Genomic DNA, 17,899 nt, shown 5'->3' with positions numbered 1-17,899 from the left:
CTATAATGTTATCCAATTTGGTACTGAAGAGCCTTAGGGCAAGTGTCTTAAGGCGAAACATCGGTGTATACCAGTGAGGATGGCAGTGTTCTATGTAAGTGCAATTTGTTACCATTCATTTAAAGTAGAACTCATGTGAATGATATCTGATTTTAATTCCACAACGAATATTTGAAATATAAACTGAGTAAAGAAAAGTATCTTCTGTATAATTCAGTGTTCATAAAAAAGTATTTGTTTCGAAAGAATTTTTTCTTTTGTATAATTCAATGTTTATATGAAAGTAGCTGTTTCAGGAGGATTTTCTTTCAGTTTGTGTCTGAAAGTTACTTCTTTACATGATCTACACATCCATGTACAGAGTTACTGATTTTCAAATCGATTACTTCCTTCCTTTCTTTGGAAGATTTCCTCATCCTTTTTTGTATCTAGATGGAGTAGTAGAAAGCCAAAAACTTTCTTTCCCAAAAATTAATCACTCCCAAAAAATATAACCCCTTCAATTCATATCAACTATTTCAATGATTATTCACATATTTTACAAAATGAATCGTATGGGTATGATGATTCATTATTTACCTTCATTTGTTTTTTTTTTGATAGTTCTTTCTGTATATTTAATTATGTATATTCATGAGATTTGATTTGTTCCACTCCATATGAAATCTATTTTTTCTTTATATTGGAGTATTGGAAGGTATTTGAGAATTCATATTTAACGTGTTAGACACTTCAGAAATATACTGGAAGATGTCGGTCTCGCGTTGCAGTGGATGTGGTTTCTTGAAGGAGTATAGTGGTGAATGGTCTGGTGCCGCGGTCAGCAACAGGTGGACCTCGCCGCGGTTCGTTTACGGACCGCGAAAGGTTGACCCGCCGCACAAACAACGGAGTAACCGGACATTTGTTTTATGATTTCTGTCGTTTTCGTTCGTTTGATAAAAAATCTTTCTTCTTGGCAATCAGGCTCGTAAAGAGAAAATTCAGACATAATATATCAGTTCTGTACGAAAAAAGTACAAAATTACTAGTTCGTTGCATGAGCGACCAAAAAAAATTCACAGAAGCAGCGTTATGTGTGTGCTGGACACTTAATAAACACCAGAAACCATTTTCAGATTCTGAGATAGTGAAGGAATGTATGTTGGCAGTAGTTACATCACTTTTTGGAGAAAAAAAAGATGTTGGTCTCTGTAATTCAAAGTATTCCATTGTCAGTGAGAAGTAATACACGAAGAACTAAAATTTTAACTGCGGACATTGAAAACACTCTTCTTGAACATCTGCAAAAGGCACCTTGCTACGCCATAGCACTTGATAAATCATGTGACATTGTTGATGATGAACAAATGTCAATTTTCGTAAGATTTTTTGACATTAACTGTCAGATTTTTAGGGCATAGTTGCTAGCAATATTCTGGCTAATAAAAGAACAAGTATCCTCCTTCTTGCGAAACTTGGATACGCATGGAGCCAGAAAGCACTTTGAGTTTATAAAAGACGAGCGCAATATGCTGGTTGTGGCTTTTCTGAAAGACATTTTAAAATATTGGAATGCGCTCAATACAGAGTTACAAGGAAATGGAAAATTTATATGTGCTCTGATACAAAGCGTGTCTGCTTTTTGTCGTAAGCTGGATATATTTGAAAAAGATATGTAGAACTTTATTATTAATAAGTATTCGTTTTTTTTTCTGGACCCCATTAAAATTTTCCCACAGTATCTGGACCCCACCTAAAACTACATGCCGACCCCTGGTCTGAGAGTTTTGATGTTTAGGTTGAAACGATTTCAAATACAATTGCACTTTCGTTCCCTAAAATAAAGTTACAGGATATATTAAAATATTGAAAGAAACAAACAAATTTATTTTCCTTTTTGATATTATCAAAAAATATCAAAACTTTTGGATTTTTGACCAGTTTCACAATGAATTGAAATTTGTCATTGCCGTAACTTTTTCAGATAAATATTAGTAAATCAACGGGTTCAGTCCTATGGGTCACCAGGGGCTGCCTTCAAGGTGGGGTACTATCTCCCCTTCTGTGGTCGCTCCTGGTGGATAGTCTGCTTGATGCCCTCGACAGGAGGAAAGTTGATCTGCACGCTTATGCAGATGACCTTGTCATCCTGGCAAGGTCCACGTCGGGAAGGTTAGCTTGTAATATCTTCTGAAGCGCGTTGGAAGTTGTTCATAGTTGGTGCCTGAGGGAGCAGATGTCTGTCAACCCCAGCAAAACTGTGTTAATCCCCTTCACCAAGAGAAGAAAATTGAACGATCTAACGCCACTTTGCCTCAATTGTGTGGTCATTCCATTTAGAACAGAGGTGAAATATCTTGGCATTGTCCTTGATGAAAGAATCACCTGGAACGCTCATTTGGAAAAAGTTTTACACAAAGCCAGACTGTCTCTATGGACATGTCGAAGGATTTGTGGTAAAACTTGGGGTTTAAGTACCAAACAAATCCATTCGATTTGTCAGACTAATGATCACTTATGGTGCAATTGCTTGGTGGCCGAAGGCCACCAAGCAATTGCACCATAAGATCCATAAGATCCAGCAAAGATCCTTCTAGATCTACCTCCTCTCCACATTTTTCTGAAAAGAGAGGCTAGATGGACTGCATACAGACTTGTGCACATTGCCAATTTCACAAATCAATTAATTGCAGAGTGTAACAGACTGTTTGTTGACATTGGAAGTCACAACATTCAGGAGATGACCTCTGACTTTATGCCTTCAACTGTCAACTACGAACTGCCTTATAGAGTACTATTACCGACTATAGAGGACTGGAACCTACGGGAGAAGGAAATATTAAGAGCAGATAGTTGTTGCTTCACAGATGGATCAAAAACACCTTCCGGTTCTGGTGCATGTGTTTTCAGTGGCAGATCCAGGACAGAGTTATCTACCTGCCTAGAAATTTATGCGACTATATTTCAAGCGGAAATTTACGCTATTGAATTGTGTGCGGAGAGATTGGATAAATCCAACCTCACTCACAAGTCAATAAAAATATTCACGGACAGTCAAGCGGCGTTGGAAGCTGTTGGCTCCTACCGAGCAACGTCTAAATTGGTAGCAAACTGCCAAAAACGACTCTCCTCGATAGGAAGACCTAACAGATTGTCTCCGGTCTGGCCATACTGGCCATACTGGCATGGAAGGCAATGAAGCTGCGGAATCTCTTGCAAAGGAGTGTGCTACAAGCGGCTTCATTGGACCAGAACCTGTCATTGGCATCGCTTTGGGTTTTGCCAAACAAATACTGAACACCTGGATGGCAAGATTTATGGACTTCTGGCAGAATCTTCCAGGATTGGCTCACTACAAAGCGTTTATGCACCCCTCGAAGCTTGATTCCAAACAGTTGTTGGACCACAGTAGGGATGAACTACGATATTTAACTGGCCTTCTCACAGGTCACTGTCATTTGAATAATCATATGCAGAGACTTAGACTGTCGAAAGACAGTGTGTGTCGCTTCTGTCTGGAAAATGATGAAACAGCAGAGCATATACTCTCTGCCTGCCTCGCTGGGGACCGAATCAGGTTCTTTGAGTTCGGCAGATCCGTACTCTCACCATCTGACCTGAAAGATCACTCACCATACAAACACCGCAACCCACAAGGGTTGCGGTGAAGGGTCGAATAGATCCACTCACTTTAGACCTACCTACCTATGGTTTAGTCAAATCTTAGAAATTGAATTGGTGCGAGCCGGTTACATGGTTGATCAGAAGATGCAGTTTCAATGTAAACCCATTCATTGTATTTCATCAGTTTGTCTAATATAATATAAATTGATTCGAAATCCCTGAAAAAAAATTGAAAGATTAACCGAAAATAACAATTTCATCAAACAAAAAACTGAAATTACAAAAAAATAACATACAAGCCAACAAACAAAAAAAAATAAAAAATAGAAATATTAATAAAAGCTGAAAATTGAAAGATATTATTAACAAAAAATGAAAAATAAAAAAAGATTCCAAACCAAGTTACGTCACGACGTTTCGATTCTTAGTATCCACAATCTTCTTTGGGTGATAACATTGTATTTGACGCTTACTTGGAGTCGTATCAGAGCATGAAACGTGTAGAGCGTTTGATGAGATGTATACGAATTTTTTCAATAGGGACTTTCAAAGTTAAACAATTGATAACGACCATCTTGCTGAAGCTACAACCTTCAAAACATTTGCCATATATTCAGTCTGTTTTGCAAAATCACCATGGACGGATATCGCATTCAACAACACGTGCCAATAATAAAATCGTTTTATCAAACTAGGCGTTCTGTTCAAGCAACCTACCGCGCGCTTTGCACGTTTTACAGTCGCCATAATCGTCCTAACGAGAAGGCTATTCGCAATGTGATGGATGAAATTGAGTCCACTGGTTCAGTGAATGATCAACCAACACCCGTACGTCGATGAAATGCAAGATCTGTCAGAAACATCTCCGCTGTCCGTGAGAGTGTGCAGTAGATTACCAGGCAGTTAATTTCGCGTCGCTCACAAGAACTGGGTTCTGGGGAAGTTGGCAACTGACCCTAATTTTCCTCGAAAAATCATCTACGGCGATGAGGCCCATTTCTGGATGAATGAGTACGTGAACAAACAAAATTGTCGAATTTGGGACTATACCAAACTACATGAGATCCAAAAGCGTCCAATGCATCACAAACGACATCTGGTTTCAACAGGATATTCATCACAATCGATTTGAGAGCAAGGTCATCTTACAAGAAGGTGATGTGAACTGGCCACCGATATCTTGCGATTTGACCCCGTTAGACTTTTTCTTGTGGGATTTTCTCAAGTCGCAGGTATATGCGAACAAGCCACAAACCACAGCGGCAGCGGTCCTTAAAGCCCATATAACAAACAACCCATGCCATCGGCCTAATTCAGCCTGATCAATGCTCAGAGTCATGGAAAATAGGACGTTTCGGATGCGCTCAAGTCAGAAAAGCCGTGGCAGATATTTGAACGATGTTCCACACACAATTTCATCAATAAGTCTTTCAAACGTATGCACAATTTCGATGATATTTCACACATACTTGGTTTAATTTAAATTCAAAGATAGGAAGCGCTTGATGAAAGACCCGTTTAGAGATACACTTTTCGAATCGTTAAAAAATTAATGATTTCATCATTTGCCGATATTTTGTTGCAGATGAAAATATTGTTTCGCTTCTTTAAGGAAAAACATCTCATTTTGCTAATTTGGTGTCAGCATATCAACTATTCATTATTGAGTTTTCCAGAACTTTGACTGCACCAGTAGTTTGTTCTGATTATTCGCTAATATGTTTCGGTGAAAAATATTCTTTTACAAAATTGATATCTTTCAACATAAGTGAATATAATTCGAAATATGGCATCATGACAGATAAATACTGATGACTATGAGTTTTAGTAGCTGCTATTGTTAAAATATGGATCTGATTTGTATGCCCGTGATTTGATTCTATAAACTCTATACAGTGTTCTTGTTTTCAGATCAAGATGGACCTGCACAGTTTACCGCGATCATTTTAATAAAAATATGTACGTTTTTTATCAATTGAAAACCTAAAACTTCGTTTTGTCAATATTCCCTAAAATACTACTTGTCAAATTTTTCGATATATTGTACATTTTCAACCGATTCATTGTGGCTCGATTGGAGCTGATTGATCTACCAATACTTATCTCGAAATTTCAAATGTCGACATTTGAATGGCTGTATTTCAATCTAAATCCCGTTTTATTTTCCAAGTTGCAGAAAATTTCATCTATTCTCCTTATTTTCCTCTAATTTTACAAGAGGTAACACAGTTTCTGGTTGGAAGTCTTCGGATTCGGATTCGGATTCAGCACTCCCAATAACATGAGGTTTGAATATAAATACAAGTTCTTGAAATTTTTCCATTCGCAAGTGCCATACGACTCCATTAATAAGTGGATACCTCTGTGCAGCGAGTGATCCTGAATAGATCCCTGCTCTAATGAAGGAGTTTTTAATTTTTTTCAGTTGTTTTTTCGAGCTTTTTTTTCATGAAAGGTTTTCCAGCATATGTTTCTATATACATTTTTTCAGTCCTTTTTTGTATGTTTCTTGTTAACCAATTTTCGGATCTAGTTCGGTAACAAAGCCCAGAGCTGCTAATTCAAGACTCATATGTGGTTGATGATTTGTATATAACGCACTCATCAGTTCTTTCATTGCCTTCAATTCTTCAGTATCAGGGCACCCAGCATTGAATTAATCTATTTTTATTAAATATTCAATTCGTTACAGGATTTTAAATAATTTTAAAGTAAAAGTTTGCTAGATCCCTATTATCTTTTTAAATCGGAATTAATGTTTCATATGATTTTGAGTTGTCTATACATTAAACTTGGATAATGTATACGTTTCGTATGTTGTTGAACATTATAATTACTAAACTCATCAGTTCATAATGATGATCTTGATAATAATGATGATGAGACAAATATAGAATAAGACAGAATTTTTTTTTGGTCCACTTAGTGTTTTATTGCCGTTTGTAATGAAGTCTAGTATGTAATTATTCAACGAAAGTAATGAAAATTGCAGAATAGATTATTTGAAACATAATGGAAGCACGCAACCTTCGTTTTTAAGAAATACTTTTCTACAAAGGAAACAAGTGGCACAAAAAATCATCATTGGGAAATATAATTCAACCACTCATTACTATAGAAAAGAGAATTTTTGGACAGAAATCATGAACAATTGAAAACAAATTGCTCATAATGATCTCTTGAATGCACAGTGTACTACTTTAATGGACCAAACAATATCGAAATTTCAAATTAGAGAAAATTATTTTGTTTCCCAGAAACTCATGGGCATACCATCTGGATGAATAAAATAACAACTTGAAATGGAAAAGTCCGGTCAGTGAATTGTACTTATGCTTTTTATCTGTTGAATATGAAAAGAATTTTTAGCTTTTTGGAGAAAAGATAAATAATCACAACACAACAAAAAATATTTTTTGAATGTTTCCTACACTAAATTAGTCAATTTCTACTAATTTTGGGGTGATAAAAACGAAAATAACAATGAAAAATTTTTATTAGCTCTGGTTTTTGAGATACACAGTACTTAATCTTAAAGAGTAGTTATACTATACGTGAAAAGTGAAAGTACATAAAACAATATTGTTATGTTTCTTTTAGAATATTTTAAGTACAAAATTATTTAAAAAAAAACATTATTCTTAGTGTTTTGACAAATAAAAGAAGTTTGTACCACCAAATTTCAATTAAGTCCATCCGATTCATTGTAAGATCGCTGTCGTTTAGCTTGTCTTTTATAAAACACTTCTGGAGCATCCCTACACACAGACCAGCAGTAGTCTGCAAGCATTGCTTCGTTCCAACGGCCCTGATATCTCTGTTCCATTAAGGCAATGTCTTGATGGAATCTTTCTCCATGTTCGTCACTCACTTTGTGGGAAGAAATTAAGATGAGAGTGAAGAAAATGAATTTTTAAGGACATGTTGCATCCAAGTTGGTGGTAAGCTTGAAGAAGCTCTTTAACCAGTGCTGTGAAGTTATTATCTCTTTTGTTACCTAAAAACCCATGTACAACCCCCTTAAAGGCTTCCCAGGCTCTTTTTTCATTTCCTGTTAAAATCATGTCAAAAGCAGGATCATTTACGATTTCACGGATTTGAGGCCCAATAAAGATGCCTTCCTTGACTTTAGCATCACTCAACCTGGGAAACTTTGCTCTCAAGTACTTAAAAGCTTGTCCTTCCTGGTCCATGGCCTTCACAAAGTTTTTCATTAGTCCCAACTTAATATGTAATGGGGGAAGGAGAACATCCTTAGGATCTACAAGAGGCTCGTAAACTACATTTTTCTCATTAGGGTTTAGGTCTCGTGTAGGCCAGTTCATTTTTTTATAGTGAGATTTTCTATCCCGACTGTCCCACAGACACAAAAAACAACAGTACTTGGTGAACCCTAATTGCATTCCTAGGAGTATAGCAATGACTTTCAGATCACCACAGATGTGCCACTTGTGTTGTTCATATTTGATTGATTGGAGAAGTGTTTTCATATTTATATGAAAACATGTGAACTGCATGACCTATAGGAATAGAGGGTAGCTGATTTCCATTATGCAGAAGTACAGCTTTTAAGCTTAGTTTTGAAGAGTCTATAAACAGTCTCCATTCAGATGGAGTGTGATCCAAATTCAAGCAGTCCATCAAACCATTAACATCAGAACAAACTACGAGGTTTTCTTTTTTCTCAAAAAAAAGGAAGCAAATCTTTTTGACGCTGTCTGTACTGAGATATTTTCACATCATGTTTTAGAAGATTCCACTGTTGTAGTCTTGACCCTAACAGCTCAGCCTTTTCCTTAGACAAGCGAAGATCTTTTATAAGGTCACTCAACTCTGCTTGACTAATTCTGTGCGGATCACTAGACCTATCGCTTACCTCAAATCAGGGTCATAGGATGTAGAAGGATGGGTTGCTCCTTCTAAACAGTCTTCATCACCTTCCTCTAAAATTTCATAGTTTTGGGGTGGAGAGGGGACTGGCAAATTGTCTGAGTGTGGTACAGGCCGAAGAGCAGATGGGAGATTAGGGTATTTAACCGTTCCTATTTTCTTCATAGATAAACCTTGCTTAATGGGAGGAGTTAAGCAGAAATAACAGTCGTCTGTATGATTGGTAGGCTCACGCCAAACCATAGGTACTGCAAAAGCCATTGCCCGGTTTTTATTTTTCAGCCACTCTCGCAATATGACGGAACAAGAATTACAACATATGAGGAGCCCATGATTTATCTTGGTCCCCAACTTTCACACCAAAATAATGTTCATAGGCTGTCTTAACGATAGGTGTCATTTTACGTTTCTGAGCCCTAAATGTTATTTCACCACATATATAGCAAAAGCTATCGACAGAATTCACACACTTTCAAGGCATTTCAGATCAGCACTTAAATTAATTTAAAAATCAACTTCACACGATAATTTCAATAGCAACCACGTGCGTACAATTGACAAACTCACATAGGTTATGTTTACTACTTAAGAACAGCTGATGAGAGGGGTGTTATGTAAACAAACATGTGTATCAACTGTTGGTGATGAAATATTTCATTTGTTGAAAACTCAATATACATATATATAATATAATGATACTATATCTTGAAAACAAGAGCTAATATATAATTTTTATGGTTACTTTCGGTTTTAACACGTGGAAATACATTAAAATCATCTAATTTCAACCCCGAAACAAAAACTTTGTTGTGTTGTAATATATTGTGCAACAACTGCAGAAAGTAACCAATTGAAGACATCGTGTGATACACGAGTAGCATACTATACTTTTTATACGATCAAAATAAACGTATATCTATTCAACTTCAAACTACATATTTTACAACTTAATAATAATAATGTTTATTTGTATAAGTACATAGCCAATTATGACTGCAAAAATTCATATTGTACCGCAGTTTGCAATATGAATTGCTGGTACATTATCTTGAATTTCAACTCACTTTCCTTATTTTTTTTTAATAGATATTCCACTAGTAGATCCTGTTACATGAAACATGTAAGCAACCATAATTATGTCATGAAGCCTTATTATTCTTATCTTATACATAATTTTTATCATTCCTTTTTGATGGATATGACACAAATTCGACAACCAAGACTTTTAGAGACTTGTGTGAGCAAATATTAATGAGGTCCAACATTTCAACGTGCGATTCCCGACACGGGTCAGACGATTCGCAATTAACACACATAGGCCCAAAGTAGGTTTGGATTTCGCATTCACAATAGCGATTGATTCAATGAGTAAAACTAACAGTTACGCTAACAAACCGATTACCGTCTAATCAATTATTATCCATAATAATGTCCAATAATAATAACCAAAAATAATAACCAAAATTAATAACAAATTATTATTCTTAATGATTGGTTTGAATATTAAGAGGCATTTCAATTATTCCAATGAATAAAGGATATATATGGCTGAATATACAAGTGAACACCCTTCATTTGACTCCTCAATAGATACAAAATTGTTATGTATTACATATAATGCACTAATGCACACTGTATTATGTAGGAGTTAAAGACATCAGCCTAACGTCAGAAGTTAAAATATTTTTCACTTATTCTGAGTGCTGACCCATTTGTCGTCATTCTTCAGGAAATTGTTCTTTTCGACAGAAATTGTGAGAAATTGCCTCTTTGGATATGACACTCTCATATTTATCACCATTTCCACTTTTCCAAATGAATAAAAACGATGCTGATCTCAACACATTTTGAATGATGATGTAGGTATATATAACTAAGAATGCATCATTTTTTTACCCTGAATGTCCGTATGCAAAAACACGGGAATGGTTTGCCATTAATCCAGTCTAAGTAGAAAAACACGCGCTCTTCCAAATATACACAATACACGAGAATTGACCAGTTCAGAGATTGTTGACGTGGTATCTTTCTACTAGTAGAACCGAAAACTAAATGAGAATATTCTAACTGAACAATGATGTTCATTGTCATACTGACATTTTTTGTCGGTTTTATAAACAAGAAATAACTAAACAAACCTTATCGGGTTGTTGGAATTGCCATATGGCAGATAAAAAGGAATATTTCTAGAAATATCGATATTAATGTGTTTGTCTTCAGGAAAGTATTAAATGTTTCGCCATTTTGTAGTAGGTGAAGATATTGGCTTCATATTCTAGGGTTGTGAAGTATTCGTCAGGAGCTTCAATATTATGTGTCACAATATTCCCTTTCCAATTAATTTTTTCCCAGATGGCGCCCAGTCGCCATCTTGAAAGTTTCTGCCAATTTCACTTCTAAATAAAGTATTCATGCATTAATTTCATTACCTCAAATTTTAATTTTTTGAGTTGACCCGTTCAAAAAATAAAAGGGGGGCGGACAATAAAGAAATGCACTGTATAACTCGATCTTGACATGAGTAATTCCTAGAAAACAAATAGGTAAACCTCCTGACAAGATTTCATTTCATTATATCATTTATAAAAAAATTATTTTGAAAAAACGCTCAAAAAAATTTTATTTTTTTATAATCAATTGATTAATTAATGAAGAAAAGAGAAATTAAACTTTCTATTTTTTTACCACTTTTATTTGTGACTAACGTTACTTCAGTTTCAAGACATTTTCAAACTTATATTTTGTATAACTTATATATTGTATGAGTTTGAAAATGTCCTTATAGGACGAAACTGCAGTAACGTTAGTTACAAATAAAAGTGGTAAAAACATACAAAGTTTGATTTCTCTTTTCTTCATTATGATTACTACCATGTTACTACCTCGTAGTAACGGCTACATCCATCAATTAATTGATTAATTAATCATCATCTTCATCTTCATCACGAACGAGTCTCTGTGATCAGCTGTGATGGCGTCATGGCAACAGAATTCAGAGTGGGGACGGAGTGAGAGAGTAATAGATAGAGAAAAAGTGAATAGAGAATAGAATAGTATACAATAGAATAGAATAATAGAAACTCGGAGAGGGAATTATAGGTATCACACAGCTGCACGCATTAAACTTTATCGACGAATTTTTGTTATTTCGGCTTGCGGAAATCGTTGGATTATATATTTTTCGTTATCCTTGAATTATTCCCTTCAAAATAAAAAAAAATTAGCTACGCTCGAGAATGTCGAAATGACTCTCAAATTGTCAGATTACTGGAATATACACTTTTTAGCAGGTAATTAATTCACCCTACCTCAATTTGACGCGCTCGAGAATTTCTGATGATCAATTTTTTGTCCACTAATCTGATCTTTTATCCTTCACAGGCGGCCTTATATATGGGGCTCATATTTGGTGGAGGTACTTAACCGGGTACAAGGTGTCCCCCTGTATATTAATCTGCCGCGCTTTAGTAAATCCCGAAATCCCCGCTTGGGCTCTCCTATTATTATGGAAGCCAGCGGCTGGGGCGCCAGCGGATCGATGTACATAAAAAATTTCAGCCTCCAAAAATATACCGGTACGGAAAGACAGTGATGGAAAGATAACTTTATTTTATGACCGCGCCTTTTCCTCGCGGCTGGCGTCCCCGTTGGAATATTTGAAACTCAAAAAAGAGTTTTTAATATTCAAACTCAAAAAGAAGTTTTAAATATTCCAACTGGGGCGCTCATCTATGAGTACAACATAAAACGAATCTTCATACAAAATTTCAGCCTTCGAAAATATAGCGGTACAGAGAAACAGTAATGAAAAGTTAATTTTCATAAGTAAACGCGCTCCTTTTATCTGGAGGGGCCCCAGAATATTTGAAAATACTCTCTTAGTACGCATCTGAGACCTTAGAAGTACCTATATACCAAATTTTAGCTTCCTAGGACTCGCCTATAGATGAATTGTGAATGAAATAAATTGAAAAGTTTGATTCAAAGTTTTTTTTTCTGATTGATTCGGCCGTTACTTGATGAAGATCTATATTAATTTCATAAACTACACCTCACGATTTGATCTCCATAAACTTCATTTGAAAAATATCACATGTTTCGCTAGCACAGTAGCTTTATCAAGTGATTTGAATACTCTATTCAACATTTTCAGAATACTCTATTCAAATCCTTGATAAAGCTACTGTGCTAGCGAAACATGTGATATATTTTTCAGATGAAGTTTGTAGAGATCATAATAATAATATTAATGTTTGAAATAATGGTTATTAATGATGTGGTAAATGGAAAGCTATTTAGAGGAATACGATGTTAATCCTTATCAAATAAAATGTTAGTTACGACGAGCACTTCATGCACATTATTATTGACTTTTAATTGGAGCTATATTGTGTTGAAAAGAAGACAAACGGCGTCACAAACCGATGCGTCACGTGTTTCGTTTTACGGATCATTTTGAAAGTTAAGGACGCATTTTTGTTTTGGAATGTCTTTAGATGGGTAGGTACTTTTACCTATTTCAAAATTGAAATCGATACTTATGATTTTATTTTTTTTCGAATAAATTTTATCAAAGTTCGATATTAACGGTCACAAGCTGATCTGAAGTTATGACAGAAAAAGATCTGCTACCCGTACAAAGGGACCTAGTGACGCCTACGGCCTGATGACTTCAACAATTGCGGAACTAGCCAAACGTCACACCTATGCTGAATATCTGAAGAGATGGGGTGAAATCAAGAATGCAATCTTGCCAGGATCACCCTTGGCGACCGTGGGAAGCTGGCGCCGATGAAATATCTGGCGATGACCAAGAAAAATATACGCTTAACAGTAGGATTTCCGACTGGCCACTGTCAGCTAAGGAAACACCTCCATATTATGAGGCCAGTGGACACACTTCTATACAGGATGTTTGAACAGGAAAATGAAACTGCCAGGCATGTCCTAGGCGAATGTCCGGAGTTATCGTCAATACGAGAATGTGTGTACGGCGAGTCTTGGCCTACACCTGCTGTAGGCCAAGGACCGGTCTGCTAGAGACCGGTCCACCTTTCTGGAAAGGACAGGATGGACGATGACCTAGGAGGACAATTCCTTGGGAGGATGTTCAATGGGTCACAAGTGGTCAAGTACTGTGGGCCTACACTCACCCTCCCTATTTTACAGATGCAGATACCCGTGCAAAGTTGGTGTTTCATTGAGCGCTTTCTATCTTTAAATTTAAATGAAACGAAGTGTAAGATATAATCGAAAGTTTTTATTCAAAAAGACCTAGTAATGCCCTTATGCGTGGAATATAACATTGTTCAGATGTCCGACACGGCTTCTTTGGGTGGAGCGCATCCGAAATGTCCAATTTTCCATGACTCTGGCGCATATATCTGGCTGAATTTGATCTTTGGCATAGGTTATGTTGGCCAGTTCACGTCACTTCCACGTGGGAAAACCATAACCTCAAATCGCTGGTGCAGAATATCCAATGAGGCATGAGCTTTATGGCACACCGTCCTGCTGAAGCCACATGTTGTGCCAATTCAGGCCGAAAGAAGTTGGTAAACATCGACCGATAGTGCTCGCCGTGAACAGTAATGGCCTGGCCAACGTGGTTCTCAAAGAAATATGGACCAATGACGCTTCTAGCCCAAAATCCACACCAAACTGACTTCGAGAAGCATTGGACGCCCTTGAATCTCATGTGGATAGGTCTTTCCAAATTTGACAATTTTGTTTGTTCACCTACTCATCAATCCAGAAAAGGGCCTCATCGCTGAAAATGATTTTTCGATGAAAATTAGGGTCAGTTGCCAAGTACTCCAGAGCCGACTTAACGAACACACGTTGTTGTCTATGGTCGTTTACTTTTATTTCCTTGATCTGTTGAATTTTTTACAGGTGCTGGCCCAAGTAACGAAGCAAAATTCGCCAAATTCTGGTCCGCGAAAGGCCGAGTTCTTGTGAGCGACGTAAAATTGATTGTCTCGGATTCTCCTGCACACTCTCACAGACAACGGGTTTACGGCAGATCTTGCGTTTCGTTGACGTAGTGGTGTCGGTCGATCGTTAGCTGAATAAGTGAACTCATATTCATTCACCACATTGCGAATATTTCTCTCGAAAGGCGAGGCGACCGTTGAATGGGCGAAGCGCAAGCTACGTTGCCCGAACAGAACACCCATTCCGATGAAACAATTTCATTATTTGCACGTGTTGTTGAATGCTATATCCGCCCATGGTGATTTGGCAAAACAGACTGAATAACATGATGGCCGTTATCATTTGTCAAAGATCGGAAGTCCCTGTTGGAAGACCATATACAATGCATTTCATTTAAAACGAGCCGCCTTGAATAACTTTTGGTGCAATGATTTTCAGAAAAAATAAAAAAACACGCCGACAGTGGTATACAGGGTGACACATTTTGACATATTCACATTTGATGTTACTTCCCCTATCGCACCCCCAGAGAATATCACCATTTTTTTCAAATGGATCACCCTATATTGTTTCGCATTATCAGATGCTTCATGATGAGCAGATTTCAACAAAGTATAAAACTTATGGTCTGAAGCTTATGGTTCGGGAGCTATAAATTATTTGAGTTCAAAACGAACCACCCTGAATAACTTTTGAAACCACGATTTACAGGAAACATAAAAGGTCAAAAATTATATAGGAAGCCACATTTTGAAATATTCTTTCAAGAGATAAATATGGAAGCAATAAATCAGAAAAAAAAATTTATCAATTCTTGAATCAAAATCTGATATTCTCTCTCAAATCTTCTAATACTATTCATTCGATTTCATACACTTCAGACTTCAAATAACATTATGAAAAGAAATCTACAGGAGTGAGATCCAGAGACCTTAGTGACCTGATGGATTTCTGCTAATCCAGCGACCAGGAAAATGATCATTCAAAAATTGTCGCACTGGAGCTGCATAATGAGGAGGTCACCATTCCTCCTCAATTGCCCCTATTGACGCACGGTATTATTCGATTTTTCAACTTATACAAATATTTATCACTAGTCATATTATCATCGATAAAAATGATCCTAAACGGTCACCTAAAATTCCTGCCCAAACATTCAGTTCTTGAGGTCGTTTGGTATGAACTTGACGGTATAAATGGGGATTCGTATCACTTCAATATTGACAATTTTGCCGATTCATCTCTCCATTCGAACTAAACGTACATTCATCCGAAAAACTAATTTTATACAAGAATTTCTGATGCAAGTTGATTTGTTCAGTGAGACTTTCACAAAACTTGATACATCTATCGAAATCATCTTCGTTCAATTCATGAACTAGTCTAATCTTATATGGATGAAATTTGTACTTATGAAAGATCCTGAAAACGACTGATTCCTGATTCTCGAGATTACTAAGTAAGAGATTGCGAATTTTCCATTAGTCCAACGTGCCCTAAAACTGTAGTACAAATAGCTTCATCGTTGACAACTTCTGAACGGTTATGCAAATTTTCCATTAGTCCAACGTGCCTTAAAACTGCAGTACAAATAGCTTCACCGTTGACAACTCCTGAACATTTATGCATTTCATTGTTAACAGATCCAATTTCCATAAATGTGTTCAATAATTCCGAAACGTATTTGTGCTGTACATAACTTACTGGATGATTAACATTGAACATACGGGCAGCAGCTCTAGCACGATTTCCATTCTGGTAGTACAAACTCACTATTTCAATCCGTTCTCGAAACGTATAAACCATTGCTTCTCAAGAATTCACAAAAACAGAAACACCAATTGTAACTTCACCTGGTAATTGTTACTGTAGAATGGGACAAATATAAAATGAATACAATATCGAATTCAAACTTAACTAAGCAAAATAAGACTTTCTTGAAGTATACTTCACAAAAACACCTATGAAAAAGTAACAGATTTTACAGAAGTTAATTCAGGATGACTCTTTTTCAACTAAAATAACTTTTAGCTTCCAAACTATGAGCTTCAGACCATCATGTATTCTACTTTGTTGAAATCTGTTCATCATGGAACATCTGATAATGCAAAACAATTGATCCATTGAAAAAAATGTTGACATGCTCTGGGATGCGATAGGGAAAGATATAAAATGTGAATATGTCAAAATGTGTCTCCCTGTATACTATTTTTGAGGTGTTTTTTAATTTTTCCTGAAAATCATTGTTCCAAAAGTTATTCAGGGTGGCTCGTTTTCAACTCAAATAATTTATAGCTCCCGAACCATGAGCTTCAGACCATATGTTTTATTCTTTATTGAAATCTGCTCATCATGGAGCATATGGTAATGAGAAACGATATAGGGTGATCCATTTAAAAAAAAATTGGTGACATGCTCTGGAGGTGCGATAGGGAAGTAACATCAAATGTGAATATGCCAAATCGTGTCCCGCTGTATATTATGGTTAGCGTTTTTTTTTATTTTTTCTGCAAATCATTGTACGAGAAGTTAATCAGGGTCGCTCGTTTAAAATGGAATGCACTGTATATACTTATAACTAAATACAATTATTACTCTTCTCCATAAAAAGTTTATTCTGTTATATGACTATGTCAACCTGTGAATTACTGTTTGATTGCAAATTTGAAATATTTTAGTATCGAAATAGTCAAGCTGGAAATGGAAGCACTATTTTGCACTTGAACTTGAAAATTGAAATAGTTTAAAATCTGTTTTTCGTTAACCGTATCAACAATATCTTACTTTTTGAAGTGCAATGCCTAGCCGCAGTTGAAGGAAGAAATTGCATTATCAAAATGACCAAATCAAAACAATAATGGTGGTTATTATTTTCAGGCACCTGAAAGCCGAACTACAACACTTGAGACGCAAAGGAGCCCTCAAACCTTCATCAGATTGGGACAGCACAGGGCCAGACCCAGACAGATCTTGTGGGCGATGCAGGGTCGAACTCGGGAGGGTTATCAACCGGGGAGCCTATTGTAGGGCGTGTCGACTAAAAGTTTGCAAAGGATGTAGAGAGTACTCTTTCAGAACAACAGATTGGGTGTGCACCGTTTGCCACAAACACATGTAAGTTTTAATTATAATTGTTTGATTTTTCAACACAACACACAACTTTTTTTGCGTACATTTGTTTGGATGTGCAATATCCGGATCACCTATTAGATATTCTTTATTGACACTTTTTACCCAATAGAAAAATCAAAAGTAGAGATGTTTCCATTATCTCCGGTTCCATTATCGCCGGTTGTGTCTATCTAACTCTAATACTGTTCTGATGATGAGTGTTGAATTTTAGGATAAAACAGTTCACATGTTTTAAAATGAAGAAATATTGGAGCATTTCATAAAAAAATCAGCAGATGTAAAAAATGAATACAGAACTTTTCGCAAAAAAAGGTGAAAAAGAAATTCATGAAAT

The 17,899-nt window shown here is 36.3% G+C and overlaps 1 protein-coding gene across 1 annotated transcript in view; it reads left to right on the top strand.

The window, feature by feature from the left end:
• btsz (bitesize) overlaps positions 1-17,899 on the top strand; it is a 414,949-nt gene that overhangs the window by 91,322 nt on the left and 305,728 nt on the right. Inside the window, 1 exon segment of the mRNA XM_074172806.1 lies at positions 17,311-17,547. Within this exon segment, the coding sequence (XP_074028907.1) occupies positions 17,311-17,547 (237 nt within the window).

Source organism: Leptinotarsa decemlineata, unplaced genomic scaffold (assembly GCF_025532065.1).
Source record: "Leptinotarsa decemlineata unplaced genomic scaffold, Ldec_3_MD MMD2_tig00000199_RagTag_RagTag, whole genome shotgun sequence".
In the NCBI taxonomy this organism is placed as follows: Eukaryota; Metazoa; Arthropoda; class Insecta; order Coleoptera; family Chrysomelidae; genus Leptinotarsa; species Leptinotarsa decemlineata.
This window is presented reverse-complemented; position numbering and strand designations above follow the sequence as displayed.